The sequence below is a fragment of the Panthera onca genome, chromosome C2, assembly GCF_046562875.1.
Source record: "Panthera onca isolate mPanOnc1 chromosome C2, mPanOnc1 haplotype 2, whole genome shotgun sequence".
Lineage (NCBI taxonomy): Eukaryota > Metazoa > Chordata > Mammalia > Carnivora > Felidae > Panthera > Panthera onca.
The window spans coordinates 66,881,147-66,897,952 of record NC_138347.1 but is presented as its reverse complement, the minus strand read 5'-3'; the positions used below and the strand labels follow the sequence as shown (position 1 = coordinate 66,897,952).

General features: G+C 37.0%; 1 protein-coding gene across 10 annotated transcripts in view; it reads right to left on the bottom strand.

The window, feature by feature from the left end:
• STXBP5L (syntaxin binding protein 5L) overlaps positions 1-16,806 on the bottom strand; it is a 380,897-nt gene that overhangs the window by 149,620 nt on the left and 214,471 nt on the right. For all 10 annotated transcript variants that reach the window (XM_060639858.3, XM_060639856.3, XM_060639862.3 and 7 more), the window contains exons 13-14: positions 6,166-6,313; positions 5,214-5,281 (exon numbers count right to left, since the gene is read on the bottom strand). In XM_060639858.3, coding sequence (XP_060495841.3) covers positions 5,214-5,281; positions 6,166-6,313 — 216 coding nt within the window. The remainder of the gene's footprint in view (positions 1-5,213; positions 5,282-6,165; positions 6,314-16,806) is intronic.

Below are 16,806 nucleotides of genomic sequence, written 5' to 3'. Positions count from 1 at the left end.
ATCCCTTGTATTAATGTTTTTGCATTTTGGAGAAATATCCAGTAGTGTGACTACTGGATCATAGGGTAGTTCTATTTCTAATTTTTTGAGGTGACTCCAAACTATTTTCCACAGTGGCTGCATCAATTTGCATTCTCTCCAATAGTGCCTGAGGGTTCCTTTTTCTCCACATCCTTGCCAACATATTTTGTTTCTTGTGTTTTTCATTTTGGTCATTCTGACAGGTGTGAGGTGATAGCTCATTGTAGTTCTGATTTGTATTTCCCTGATGATGAGTAATTTCGAGCATCTTTTCATGTGTGTGTGTTGGTCATCTGTATGTTTTCTTTCAAGAAATGTCTATTCATATCTTCAGCACATTTTTAATTGGGTTATTTATTTTGGCAGTATGGAGTTATATCTGTTCTTTGTATACTTTGGATACTAATCCTATTATTGAATAGGTCATTTGCAAATATGTTCTCCTATTCTGTAGGTTGTCTTTTAGTTTTATTGTTTCCTTTACTATGCAGAAACTTTTTATTTTTATATAATCCCAATAGTTTTGATTTTGTTTCCCTCATCTCAGGAGGCATATCTAGAAAAATCTGAAAATCTGCTATGGCTGAGGTCAGAGAGATTACTGCCTGTGCTCTCTTCAAAGATTGTCATGGTTTCAGGTCTCACATTTAGGTCTTTATTCTTAGTTTATTTTTGTGTATGGTGAAAAAAAAGTGGTCCAATTTGATTCTTTTGCACATGGCTGTCCAGTTTCCCCAATACCATTTTTGAAGGCTGTCATTTTCTCATTGTATATTCATTCATTCTTTCTTTGTTGAAGATTAAGTGACCATATAATTGTGGGTTTATTTCTTTTTCTTTCTTTTTTTAAATTTTCTTTTTCAAGATTGCTTTGGGTATTCAAGGTCTTTTGTGTTTCCATACAAATTATCAGATTGTTTCTTCTAGCTCTGAAAAATGCTATTGATATTTTGGTAGGGATTTCATTAAATGTGTAGATTACTTTGGGTAGTATACATGTTTTAACAATGTTTGCTCTTCCAGCTCTTCCAATCCATGAGCATGGAATGTCTTTCCATTTCTTTGTGTCATCTTGAATTTCCTTCATCAGTGTTTCATAGTTTTCAGAGTACAGGGCTTTTACCACTGTGGCTAAGTTTATTCCTAGATATTTTATTGTTTTTGATGTAATTATAAATGGGATTATTTTCTTCATTTCCCTTTCCACTGCTTCATTATTAGCATATAGGACTGGAATAGGTTTCTGTACAGATATTGTTTCCTGTGACTTTACTGAATTCATTTATCAGTTGTAGTAATTTATTGCTGGAGTCTTTCAGGTTTTCTATGTACAGTATCATGGCATCTGCAAATAGTGAGTTTTACTTCTTACCATTTTGGATTATTTTATTTCTTTTTTTTTGTCTGATTGCTGTGGCTAGGACTTCCAGTACTTTATTGAATAAAAGTGGTGAGAGTAGACATTCTTGTCTTGTTCCTGATCTTAGAGGAAAAGCTCCCAATTTTTCTCCATGAGTATGATGTTGGTTGTGGGTTTTTCATATAACACCTTTATTATGTTGAGGTATATTCCCTCTGGACCTACTTATCAGAGGGTTTTTATCATGAATGGATGTTGTACTTCATCAAATGCTTTTTCTGCATCTATTGAAATGATGGTTTTATTCCCTTCTTTTACCCATTTAGTTTTATATAGTTTTTTTTAAATGCTTTTATCTCCTAAATTCTAAACTTGAATTTAAACTTATTTATATATCACCACTACAACATTACAGGAGTCTGTTTCTGTCTATATATTTTCTTATGCTTTCATTTTGTTCTCTAGTGTTCATTTTAACTTGAAGAACTCTCTTTAGCAGTTTTAGTAAGGCAGGTATATTGGTGATAAACATTCTCAGCTTTTGTTTATGTTAGAAGGTCTTTATTTCTCCAATTTTGAAGTAGTTTTCCAGATACAGTATTCAGGGCTGGGTGGGTTTTTTTGTTTATTTGTTTGTTTTTTTACTTCTCGCACTTTGAATGTATCAACCCACTCCCTTCTAGCCTAAAATGTTTCTGTGGAGAAATCCAGATTATCTTATGGAGTTTCCATATGCATAATGAGTAGCTTTTCTGTTGCTGCTTTCAAGATTATTTGTTTGTGTTTGGTTCATTTGACTATGATGTATATCATTGTGGGCCTCTTTGTGTTCAACTTCATTGGAATATTTGAATGCAAATGTTCATTTACTTAGATTTTGGAATTTTTTTACCATTATTTTGTCATATAAGTTCTCTGTCCCCTTCTCTCTCTCTTCTCCTTTTGGGACCACCATAATGCTTATATTGATCTGCTTCATGGTATTCTCTAAGTCCTTTAGGCATTTGTTTTGTTTCTCTCATTTGATAATTTCATATTACCTATCTTCAAGTTTGATGATTCTTTCTACATATTAAGTCTTCTATTGATCCCTCCCTTTAATAAAAATTTTCAATTCAGTATTTTTTTCCCAAACTCCTTTTTGGTTGTTTCTGTGTCTTTACTGATATTCCCATTTCATTCATTCATCATTTTCCTAATTTTGTTTAGCCTAAACATGTACTCTTACAGTGCATTGAGTTTAAGAAAATTATTCTGAACTGTCAGTTAATTCACAGATATCCATTTCCTTAGGATCAGTTTTTTTTTGGAGAGTGTTTTTGTTCCTTTGGGCTATATTTCACTATTTCTTTGTGTTTATTATTTCTTGTTGTGTTTATTATTTCTTGTTGTGAATTTAGCATTTGAAAATGTAGCCACCTCTTATGGGCTGGCTTTGCACAGGGGAGGATTTTCACCCATCGGCCCATGTAGAGATCCTAGGGGCTTCTCGAACCTTTAATGAGGATGTGTCTTTTTTGGGCTGTGTGTAATAATTTCCCAATTATAGAAGTTTCTGGTTTCTTTACAAGTGGCTTGTAGTCTCTTGCTCCCTCTACAGTCTGTTGGCAGCATTGCAAGTTTTTGGTGCTTCAACAAACACTGAGCGTTTTTTTTGTTGTTGTTCTCTGCTGCCCCCAGGGATCCATCTTTCATCAGTACCATAGTTTGTCTCACCTGTCAGTCTCCAAGGGATCCCCCTGAAAAGCAGGAACACTGAATGAACAGTCTGTTCTTCTATTTCCCTCTCATGAAAGAAGATGCAGGTTGGACCTTCCTCTTGAACACAAGCTGTGACAATTTGGAGGAGGAGCTCACACAGTTGAAATGAAATGAAATGGCTGTGGCTATTTTAGGCTTTGAACTTGCCTGGAGTACTATTATTTCCTAACTAATCTCTGGGTTTTCGTGAAGGCTTTTTGAAACATATATTGTTGTTACATCAATGTTTCTGGGCTCCCTATTCTGACATCTTTCTGATGTCACTCTCCACTGATTACTTTATAGAGTATTTTCCCATCACTTTTCTCCCAATCTGACTATACTATTGTATTTGAAGTAAGTGTATTGTAAACAGCATATAGTTGGGTCATGTTTTTAATCCACTCTGCCAATTTGTGCATTTGAATTGGTGTACTCAGATCATTTATATTTAATATCATTGATACGTTAGGGCTTCAGTCTTTTTTTTTCACTGTTTGTTTCCCCCTACCTTTCTATGGATTACTTCAGTTATTTAATACATCCATTTGATGTATGAATAATGTTTTTGAGTGTATCTTTGCACATATTTTTAATGGCTGTTTTAGGTATTACATTATATATTTATAACTTGTCACAGTTTTCTGGTGTCATCATACTACCATTTTGAGGTAAGTATAAAAACCTTATCTCCTTTTTACTTCCCTTTATCCTCTTGCATTTGTAATTGTCTTCAATATTTCCTCTAGGATATATTTATTAGGTATAGGATTCTGGATTGCCAGTTGTTTTATTTCAGCACTTAAAAGAGATCAGATTTTCTTCTGGCCTTCATAGTTTCTGATGAAAAATCCACTGTCATGCATTTGGTTTTGCACTATCAGAAAGGTGTCATTTCTCTTATTTTCATGATTTTTACTTGGTGTTTAGTGTTCAGAAGTTTGACTATGATGTGTTCTTTCAGCTTCTGGAATCTAGAGGCTCAAGTATGTTGTCAAAATTAGGAAGTTTTCAGCTACTGTTCCTTATGTAATTTTTCGGTCCTGTTTTCTTCTTTCCTTCCTCACTGGACTTGTCTTGACACAAGAGGAGGAAAGTGTGTGGCTCATTACTGTTGGGCAGTGGTTGAAATTATGGTTCCCCACATGATCTCTAACACCACACGTGATGGGTTTCATTACCACCCAGAAGGGTTAAAAGTTCTAGCCCCCTACTCAGCTCAATGTCAGAAACTGATGCTCCCCACTCGGCCTCTGCATAGTTTTTTTCTGTTGTGGTTAGCTAGAGTAAAGAGATTATTTTTTAACAGTTTTCTGTCTTGATAGGTTGCCCCTTACATCATCCTTTGAGTAGACAGTGCTTTTATTGGACTTTTTGTTTAGTCTGTGCCCACTGGCAGTTCCAAGTTGCCAGCTTCTTCAACTCCAATTCTGAGATAACAAAGCAAAAAGGAAACCTAGGAAACTCACCACCATGTCATTTCTTGGGTGTTGGGGGGGGGGCCCTAACCAGCCTCGCTTCTCTCCATCTTTTCCAATCATCTTATGTTTGTTTAAAATATTGGGGTGCCTGGGTGGCTCATGTCCAACTCTTGGTTTTGGCTGAGTTCATGATCTCACAGTTTGTAGGTTCAAGCCCCACAGTGTGCTCTGCATTGACCTCATGGAGCCTGCTTGGGATTTTCTCTCTCTGCCGCTCCCCTTCTCTCTTTCCCCCCCCCCCCAAAAAAAACAATAAAAATAAATAAATATATATTTTTATATATTATATATTTATTTATTTATACATAATTATATATATATATACACACACACACACATTTAATAACCGGGGCTTTTGGTAATGCTTAGTGGGAAAAATAGGAAAAAATATATTCCATATCTCATAAGCAGAATGCCTTATAATTTTAAGTCTCATCTTTATCTGTTGTTATATTTCTATTTTCATTCCTAATATTAGAGCATGAAGTCAGTTCCTATGGGAAGTAGTGACATTTCTGGTACTGCCAGAGCACAATTACAGGAAAGTATAAAAATTCAATAATATCTTTTTGTTTATCAATTGATAAAGTCACAAATCACATCCCACTTACCCAGTAATAATAATTTCTGGATATGTTTGTGTTCCAAGGTTCCAGGCTCCTCCACTGATTGGCCACTCCTAAATAAATTATTTAGGAAGAATTTATGAGTTTTATTTTTTTTTAATTTAAATTACTTAAAATTTTTAAAGGAAAACACTTTAAAATAATGGCAAAAGATTCATTTAAAAATAAATGGCCGTAAAGTAAATGATGAAGTGTGCAGCTTTTACTTATTTCATTGAACAAACAATTCCAAGTGCACAATTCCATCTTCTTTAAAAATACAAATTTTAACAAAAATTACCATATACATAAAAAGTACTAAAGAAGTATTTTAATCATACAAATACAGTGTTGCTACGTTTGCCACATGGTCTCTGTACCAAACTACTGTAGTTCCATTTAACACAGAGTACTATGTAAATTGTGCCCCCTGGAGTTGTCAATTCCAACAGCCCTGTGTAAATAGAAATCATAAATTACTATTGCCAGTATTTTAATCCTATAGTTAAATACAACAAAATTGAATTGAGAAAGTTATTTAACAAATGACTTTTGTTAGTTATGCCTTATAACCACTGAATAAGAAATAGTTAACTGAAGTTGACTCTTGAATTTTGTAAAACATAATCCTTCATCTGAAATAATTAAAAATTACATCTTATGATTCAAATATATGCTAGTTTAAATATATACTTAGGTAAATGTACCTCAGTATGTAAGTCTATACTATCATATGTATTTATAAAATAAGTATATAAGAAATTTATATTGGTGTAGGCTTAAAGCTATGTGGCATTTAGGAAAATTTAAATTTCACAAGTTATGTCTTATAGACACCAGCTTATGACCTCAGAAGAATTTAGTTCAAGTATTCTTATATGGAAGGTCAGAAAATAACAGGAAAAAGTATGATCATATGATATGAATATAAGAAAACATTTTTAATGGTTACTTTTACCTTATTACTGTATCCTTGTTTTTTATGCTTGGCTCCTATAGAGTAGAGTACTAGAATCAGATCTGGTGGGCAATCAGCAAAGTATGCTGTGCATGTAACTGGTGATTCATGAATGTCCATGGGATACGGATTTTCAAAGATTGGAAAACTAATAGATGAAGACAATATATTAGTGTCACTTCCCAAAGATAAAAAATGAAGTAACTTTTATAAAACAAACCCTAAAAGCTTCTAAATATTAATTATACATTTCACTTAATAGCTTAGGTATCCTAAAACAAGGATCACATGAACAAGAATGCTCTTTTAAGAATATTTATCTATAAAATGTAATATGAATAGTGGTAGAATTTTTCTTGAATAAACTCATTGTCTTTTCTGTAATTCCAAAATTCCACAGTGATATCACTTTAATACATATAGAATGAATTATGTTAAACTGAAAATGTATTCATCAAGTTGACTTATTTACATAAAGTTGTACATAGAGAAAATACCTATCTTATGTGTTTTAATACATTGACAAATATTTATATAATATACTTGTAAATGTTAAAATATCTTAGTAAATATGACATGCATTTCCTATTGAAGTAGTACATAGGCAATGTTTTGTTTTTTTACAGAATTATTGAAAGACATGTTTGCTGTGTAGGTGTGTGAATGATTATATATGTTTAAGATCATTTCCAATGTAAACTAGAGAACATAAGGGGAATACAGACTTATGGATGCAGTAAATTTCCTATCTTTAAACCCACTATAATTTTAAAAATGGGTATCAGTATAGAACCACATAAAGAATTCTTAGAGCCATAATATGTGCACTTCTCATGTACCAGAGCTACTACGCACTGTAGTAGAGGGAGTTATTATTCTATGCTGCATATGTTCTAGGTCTGTGTATTCATGTTATTTCTTATATAAGGTTTTTGTTTGTTTGTTTTGTTTTGTTTTACTGAGGGTCTAGGGGCTAGTAACAATAATTTTCCACCATATTATTAGGAACTTAGTTAAAAACGTAGTCCAATCTAAGAGTATAACATGTATGTGTATTGGCAAGGGTTTTCTTCCTCTGATCTGAAATGCTGCAGATTCTATCCCAGATAAGAATAGTAGTATATGCAAAATCAGGTGAAAAGGAGCAAGTTGTGTTTAATAAATGATATATCCGATAAAGGGTTAATATCCAAAATATATAAAGAAATTATATAACTCAACACCCTAAAAACAAATAATCCAATTAAAAAATGGGCTGAAGACATCCAGATAGCCAACAGACATGTGAAAAGATGCTCAATGTTACTCATCATCAGGGAAATACTGATTAAAACTGTAATGATGTGTCACTCCACACCTGTCAGAATGGCTAAAATCAACAACAGAAGAAACAATAGGTGTTGGAATGGATGTAAACAAACTGGTGCAGCCACTTCACGGTATGGAGATTCCTCATAAGTTAAAAACAGAACTACCCTATGATCCAGCAATTGCACTGCTAGGTATTTATTTAAAGAATACAAAAATACTAATTCAGAGGGATAAATGCACGCCAATATTTATTGCAGCATTATCTCCTATAGCCAAACTAGGGAAGCAGCCCAACTGTCCATTGACTGATGAATAGAAAAGGATGTAGTGTGTGTGTGTGTGTGTGTGTGTGTGTGTGTGTATATATATATATATATATATATATATATATATATATATATATGTTATATACAATGGAACATTACTCAGCCATGAGAAGAATGACATCTTGCCATTTGCAATTACATGGATGGAGAGCTATTGAGTATAATGCTAAAAGAAATAAGTCAGAGAAAGACAAATACCATATGATTTTGCTCATGTGGAAGAAACAAAACAAGCAAGCATAGGTAAAAAAGAAGAGAGGCAAGCTAAGAAACAGACTGTTAACTATAGAGAACAAACTGATGGTTATCAGAGAGGAGGTGGGTGGGGGAATGGATTGAATAGATGATGGAGATTAAGGAGTGCACTTATGATGAGCACTGGGTGTTTTATGAAAGTGTCGAATCACTATATTATACACCTGAAACTATTACACTATGTTAACTGGAATTTAAATTAGAACCATTTTTTAAAAAGTATAAAGTACTACCTGGACCCAGAAATAAATGAAAGAAACAGCAAGCATATTAAAATAGATGGATGAAAGTTTCTCAGTTTCAGAGTAGAAATTAAACACATCTGAGATTGATGAATTAGAAGTAAAATAAATGGATCACCTTAAAGACCACATCTACAACTTCAGAATTGATAATAACAAGAGGTTATAATGATAGACTGACAAAGTGAAAACATCATGAAAATGTTTGGGGAAAATTAGTATATTGGCAAAGAGTAAAGAGAAATATAGTTAAGAAAAGAATAACTAAAAATGTATTATAGGAATTTAGATGTGGAGATGTAAGCAAAGATAGAAATCCAAGAAATCAAGAAGAGGAAAAATTTGTAAACCCTGATGCTTGTTTTCATATAAACAATTAAGTGGGGAAAAAAGGAGGTAAGGGAAGAAGGGATAAATTAATTTGAACATTTATTTAAACATGGTTAAAAGTTAACTATTTGGAAGGAAAGAGAATATGTTAAATTTCTTAGACACTCAATGGGAATGTCACATAGTTTAAAATATGGTGCTGCCGGGGGCGCCTGGGTGGCGCAGTCGGTTAAGCGTCGGACTTCAGCCAGGTCACGATCTCGCGGTCCGTGAGTTCGAGCCCCGCGTCAGGCTCTGGGCTGATGGCTCAGAGCCTGGAGCCTGTTTCCGATTCTGTGTCTCCCTCTCTCTCTGACCCTCCCCCGTTCATGCTCTGTCTCTCTCTGTCCCAAAAATAAATAAAAAACGTTGAAAAAAAAATTAAAAAAAAAAAAATATGGTGCTGCCGAAGGTGAAATGTTAAATAAAAACTAGCAAACAAAATGTCAATTCACATACCCATATAAGCTAATGAAAACTGTAAGAATAAATGTATATACTGAAAACAGTGATTATTAAAGGTATAAAGGGCCTTGAAAGATAGCCAACTAGATAAACTGTAAGAAACCAACAAATATGGCACAGAAAGAAGATGAGTACTGTTGAGAACAGAAGAGTACATTTTAATAAAACTAATATTAGAACTTAGAGGAAGAGACATAACAAATCTATACACGTACACAAAATTTACTCAGTTTTAATCTTGATAAATAGAGTAGCCAGGCAGAATCAGTGATGATGATCTTAAGGCCCAATCCTATATATCTTTCAAACTACTGAAATATATGCTACAAATAAATATAAAGAAGAACTTCGGCTCTGACATTTTTTTTTTTTTTTTTTTTTTTTTTTTATTTTTGGGACAGAGAGAGACAGAGCATGAACGGGGGAGGGGCAGAGAGAGAGGGAGATACAGAATTGGAAACAGGCTCCAGGCTCCGAGCCATCAGCCCAGAGCCTGACGCGGGGCTCGAACTCGCGGACCGCGAGATCGTGACCTGGCTGAAGTCGGACGCTTAACCGACTGCGCCACCCAGGCGCCCCCGGCTCTGACATTTTTAAATGGCATGGAAAGTAGAACTCAGGCTATAAGTCATTCAACAAAAATTTACTGAGAACCTACTCCATGTGCAGACAAAGCCTCTCCATGATCACTACAGTCTAGTAGAGAAACCATATTTGAAACAATAACAGATGGAAAATTTTATATGTGTCAAAGCTATGAAGGAGAGGAGCAAGGGAGCTGTGAGAGTCTGTAATAGGATATTTGACCAAATTATATAGGTAATGAAAGAATTTTTTTTAAATGAGGAAATGATACCTGAGTTGAGCTTCTTACAGATGAGATGTTAATGAGGAGAAAAAGGAAGGGAAGATTAATATAGAGGAGAGAGAATGCACAAAAATTCTAAATATAAAGGGGTTAAGAGATCAGTGGGCCTAGAGCATAGAATGAGGGAAAATCAGAGACAGGAGGATCCTGAGCTTATTTTGTCCCTTGGACACACCAAGATAACAACTATATCTATACAACTAACTCTGAAAATGATCTAAAGACTGGCAGAACAGACCTTCTGCAGTTAATTGTAGAGAAGAGGTCACACTGAGGGGCAGAGATGTTGGGAACCAAACCACTGGTAAGACTAATCACACATGAGAGGGATACCACAAGCACAGAGAAGTAAGATGATTAGACCCCACCCTAGGCACTGGGGATATGCAGTAGGAAATCAAGTCTCCATTAACATGGGGCTTTAAAAACATGGGGCTCAACTCTAGGAAAGCCATAGGGAGATAGGAAACAGTCCCTGCCATTAAAGAGTCAGCATAATAAATAACCCCAACTGAGACATAGCACAGAAGGTGCAGTTTGAAAAGTCCCTGGAGTAAATGTGAATATTTATTTACTAACCTCAGAATGTGCGCTGAAGGGGCAGAGATCTTAATAAGACTTCTCCAAAAACAAATGTTGGTGGGTGCATTTTTCTTCCCACCCTTCGCCTAGATAGCTGCACAGTTGGAAACCAGCCCAAACACTCTCCACCTATCTTGGTAGCACTGAGTTTCTTACCCCATCCAACCCACCTGCCTTCACAGGCATCCCTGCAAAGAAGCTCCTGCCCCTCTACATCCTGCAAGCATCCTTGGTACAGACCAGTGCCAATCCAAAGTGTCCTGAGGAAATGGGGAGATAACCCCACACAGCAGCATACCTACAATTTCAAAAACTGAGCCTTTTAGCTGGTTATGCAGAGACAAAGCCCTGCTCTTCAGTGTGCCCACAGTTATGGTAGAGAGGCTGACTGCAAATACCTAGTCTGGCTGCTGGCCTCACCCACCAACAAAAGCCTCTGTGGGCAAACAAGAAGAAAGCCCTGCCATTTCACTGTGCCTGTGAAGACTAATCATGAGCCTGACTGCTGACCCCACCCACCTAAAAGCCCACAGAGACTTCAGACCCCTCAATAGCACAGGGACCAAACCCTGTCTAGTGTACCCAGAGCAGGCAAAGTTGATCACTGCAGCTGACTGGGCTAAATGCAGATGCTACTCAGCTATAGACCAGGGTGCACACAGTTCCCAAAGAAGATATCCCAGGAGCACTCGGGTCTGGTGACCAAGGGGAATATTGCTACAGGGCACCACAGGACCTCTTCTATACAAAGCCACTACTCTCAAGACTATGAGATATAGCTGACCTCTGTGTTTATTTAAAAAACAACAACAAATGGCACAGTTTGTTTAAAAAACAAGCACAGAGTAAGACAGAGGGATATGTCCCAAAATGAAAGAACATAACAAAATCACAGTTAAAGATGTAAGCAAAGCTGAGATAAGCTGTATGCCTGATAAATATGCAAAGTGATGATTATAAAGATACTCAGTGAACTTCAGTAGAGAGTGTATGAACTCAGTGAGAATTTCAACAAAGAGAAATTATAAAACAGAACCAAGCACACATGAAAAATTCAATAATTGAAATAAACATACTTTAGGGAATAAACAGATTAGGAAATAGAATGGCTCAGTGATCAGGAAGACAGGGCACTGAAAATGAAGCAACTGAGCAGAATAAATGACAACAGGTTAAGAGAACTTTGTGATATCATCAAGAGGATTAACATTCACATTATAGGGATCCCAAAAGGAGAACAGAGAGAAGGAGGGATAAAACTTATCTGAAGACAGACTGAGGAATAAGATGGCGGTGTAGGAGGACGCTGGGCTCACTGCGTCCTGCTGATCACTTAGATTCCACCCACATTTGCCTAAATAACCCAGAAAACCACCAGAAGACTAGCAGAATGGACTCTCCAGAGCCAAGCATAGACAAGAAGCCCACGGAAGAGGGTAGGAAGGGCAGATAGTCAGGGCATGCTACACGGACTGGTGGGAGGGAGCCAGGGTGGTAGAGGGGCAGCCCACCAGGCAAGGCAGAGCCCCTGAGTCTGCCTTGCAAAAGTGGAGGGGCCAGACTGCGTGAGCTCTGACAGCCAGTGGGACTTAACATCTGGAATGTTAAAAGTCAACAGCTCTGCTCTGGGAGAACAGGGAGGGCGAGAGGACACCGGGAGGGAGAGTTGCTGAGCCCCAGAAGACAGAGCTCAGCTCAGCGGGGAACAAAGGTGCTGGCAAGCGCCATTTTCCTCTCCCATCTCCTTGCTAAAATTCCAAAGGTAACCAGTTCCCGTCACCAAACTTCCTTGCACCACGCAAACGCCCAACGCTGTCCTTCTGTGGATCCATCCCTCCAACGGTCTGCCTCCCTCCCTGTGCTGCAGGGCCCCTCCCACAGGGGACCACCCATGGCAAAGCGAGCTAAGCCTGTCCCTCCCAACCCTGTGCACCTTGTGGATCCACACCGGCTAATATACCAGATCCCATAGAAGCAGCACCACAAGCCTGGCAGTGTGCAAGTAGCCCAGACAGGGGCCACGCCACTCCACAGTGAGTCCTGCCTCTGGGAGAGGGGAAGATACGGTACACACCAGTCTGACTGTGGCCCAAACAGTGGGCTGGGGGCAGACATCAGGTCTGACTGCGGCCCCGCTGCAGTACAGGGGAAGTGCCCTGCAGTTAGGAGCCACCACAGGGACTACCCAAAATGACGAAATGGAAGAATTCTCCTCAAAAGAAACTCCAGGAAGTAGTGACAGCTAACGAATTGATCAAAAATGATTTAAGCAATATAATGGAACAAGAATTTAGAATAATTGTCATAAAATTACTGGGCTTGGAAAAAGCATAGAGGACAGCAGAGAATCTATTGCTACAGAGATCAAGGGACTAAGAAATAGTCATGAAGAGCCAAAAAATGCTATAAATGAGGTGCAAAATAAAATGGAGGCAGCCATAGCACAGATTGAAGAGGCAGAGGAGAGGATAGGTGAATTAGAAGATAAAATTATGGGAAAAAAGGAAGCTGAAAAAAGATAAAAAAAATCCAGGAGTTACAGGGGAGAATTAGAGAACTAAGTGATGCAATCAAACGGAACAATATCTGTATCATAGGAATTCCAGAAGAGGAAGAGAATAAGAAAGGGGCTGAAGTTGTACTTGAACAAATCATAGCTGAGAACTTCCCTGATCTGGGGAAGGAAAAAGGCATTGAAATCCAAGAGGCACAGAGAACTCCCTTCAGACGTAACTTGAATAAATCTTCTGCATGACATATCATAGTGAAACTGGAAAAATACAAGGATAAAGAGAAAATTCTGAAAGCAGCTAGGGATAAGCAGGTTCTAACTTACAAAGGGAGACCCATAAGACTAGTGGCAGACCTATCTACTGAAACTTGGCAGGCCAGAAAGGAATGGCAGGAAATCTTCAGTGTGATGAACAGGAAAAATATGTAGCTGAGAATCTTTTATCCAGCAAGTCTGTCATTCAGAACAGAAGGAGAGATAAAGGTCTTCCCAAACAAACAAAAACTGAAGGAATTCATCACCACTAAACGAGCCCTGCAAGAGATCCTAAGGGGGTTCCTGTGAGTGAAATGTTGCAAGGACCACGAAGTACCAGAGATATCACTACAAGCATGAAACCTACAGACATCACAGTGACTCTAAACCCATATCTTTCAGTAATAACACTGAATGTAAATGGACTAAATGCTCCAATCAAAAGACATAGGGTATCAGAATGGATAAAAAAACAAGACCCATCTATTTGCTGTCTACAAGAGACTCATTTTAGACCTGAGGACACCTTCAGATTGAAAGTGAGGGGATGGAGAACTCTCTATCATGCTACCGGAAGTCAAAAGAAAGCTGGAGTAGCCATACTTATATCAGACAAACTACACTTTAAATTAAAAGCTGTAACAAGAGATGAAGAAGGGCATTATATAATCATTACAGGTACTATCCATCAGGAAGAGCTAACAATTATAAATGTCTATGTGCCGAATACGGGAGCCCCCAAATATATAAAATAATCACAAACATAAGCAACCTTATTGATAAGAATGTGGTAATTGCAGGAGACTTTAATACTCCACTTACAACAATGGATAGATCATCTAGACACAGGATCAATAAACAAACAAGGGCCCTGAATGATACATTGGATCAGATGGACTTGACAGATATATTTAGAACTCTGCATCCCAAAGCAACAGAATATACTTTCTTCTCGAGTGCACATGGAACATTCTCTAAGATAGATCACATACTGGATCACAAAACAGCCCTTAATAAATGTAAAAGAATTGAGATCATACCATGCACACTTTCAGACCACAATGCTGTGAAACTTGAAGTCAACCACAGGAAAAAGTCTGGAAAACCTCCAAAAAATGGAGGTTAAAGAACATCCTACTAAAGAATGAATGGGTCAACCAGGCAATTAGAGAAGAAATTTAAAAATATATGGAAACAAATTAAAATGAAAATACAACAATCCAAATGTTTTGGGATGCAGCGAAGGCAGTCCTGAGAGGAAAATACATTGCAATCCAGGCCTATCTCAAGAAACAAGAAAAATCTCAAAAACAAGATCTAACAGCACACCTAAAGGAAATAGAAGCAGAACAGCAAAGACACCCCAAACCCAGCAGAAGAAGAGAAATAATAAAGATCAGAGCAGAAATAAATAATATAGAATCTAAAAAAAAACTGTAGAGCAGATCAATGAAACCAAGAGTTGGTTTTTTGAAAAAATAAACAAAATTGATAAACCTCTAGACAGGCTTCTCAAAAAGAAAATGGAGATGACCCAAATAAAATCATGAATGAAAATGGAATTATTACAACCAATCCCTCAGAAATACAAGCAATTATCAGGGAATACTATGAAAAATTATATGCCAACAAACTGGACAACCTAGAAGAAATGGACAAATTCCTAAGCACCCACACACTTCCAAAACTCAAACAGGGAGAAATAGAAAAATTGAACAGACCCATAACCAGCAAAGAAATTGAATCAGTTATCAAAAATCTCCCAACAAATAAGAGTCCAGGACCAGATGGCTTCCCAGGGGAATTCTACCAGACATTTAAAGCAGAGATAATACCTATCCTTCTCAAGCTGTTCCAAAAGGGAAGGACAACTTCCAGACTCATTCTATGAAGCCAGTATTACTTTGATTCCCAAACCAGACAGAGACCCAGTAAAAAAAGAGAACTACAGGCCAATATCCCTGATGAATATGGATGCAAATATTTTCAATAAGATACTAGCAAATCGAATTCAATAGCCTATAAAAGAATTATTCACCATGATCAAGTGGGATTCATTCCTAGGCTGCAGGGCTGGTTCAACATTCGCAAATCAATCAATGAGATACATCACATTAATAAAAGATAAGAACCATATGATCCTGTCAATAGATGCAGAAAAAACATTTCACAAAATTCAGCATTGTTTCTTAATAAACACCCTCAAGTAAGTCGGGATAGAAGGAACATACTTAAACATCATAAAAGCCATTTATGAAAAGCCCACAGCTAATATCATCCTTAATGGGGAAAAACTGAAAGCTTTCCCCCTGAGATCAGGAACACGAAATGGGTGTCCAGTCTCACCACTGTTGTTTAACATAGTGTTGGAAGTTCTAGTATCAGCAATCAGACAACAAAAGGAAATCGAAGGCATCAAAATTTGGCAAAGATGAAGTCAAGCTTTCACTTTTTGCAGATGACATGATACTATACATGGAAAACCCGAAAGACTCCACCAAAAGTCTACTAGAACCGATACAAGAATTCAGCAAAGTTGCAGGATACAAAATCAATGTACAGAAATCAGTTGCATCCTTATACACTAACAATGACACAACAGAAAGACAACTAAAGAAACTGATCCTATTCACAATTGCACCAAGAAGCATAAAATACCTAGGAATAAACCTAACCAAAGATGTAAAAGATCTGTATGCTGAAAACTATAGAAACCTTATGAAGGAAATTGAAGATATAAAGAAATGGAAAACATTCCATGCTCATGGATTGGAAGAATAAATATTGCTAAAATGTCAATACTAACCAAAGCTATCTACACATTCAATGCAATCCCTATAAAAATTGCACCAGCATTCTTCTCAAGGCTAGAACAAGCAATCCTAAGATTTGTATGGAACCACAAAAGACTCCGAATAGCGGAAGTAATATGGAAGAAGAAGACCAAAGGGGGAGGCATCACAATCCCAGACTTTAACCTCTACTACAAAGCTGTAATCATCAAGACAGCATGGTATTGGCACAAAAACAGACACATAGACCAATGAAATAGAATAGAGACTCCAGAATCGGACCTACAAAAGTATGGCCAACTAATCTTTGACAAAGCAGGAAAGAATATCCAATGGAAAAAAGACGGTCTCTTTAACAAATGGTGCTGAGAGAACTGGACAGCAACATGCAGAAGAATGAAACTAGACCACTTTCTTATACCATTCACAAAAACAAACTCAAAATGGATAAAGGACCTGAATGTGAGACAGGAAACCATCAAAACCCTAGAGGAGAAAGCAGGAAAAAACCTCTCTTTCCTCGGCCGCAGCAATTTCTTACTTGATACATCCCCAAAGGCAAGGTAATTAAAAGCAAAAATGAAATATTGGGACCTCGTGAAGATAAAAAGCTTCTGCACTGCAAAGGAAACAATCAGCAAAACTAAAAGTCAACCAACGGAAT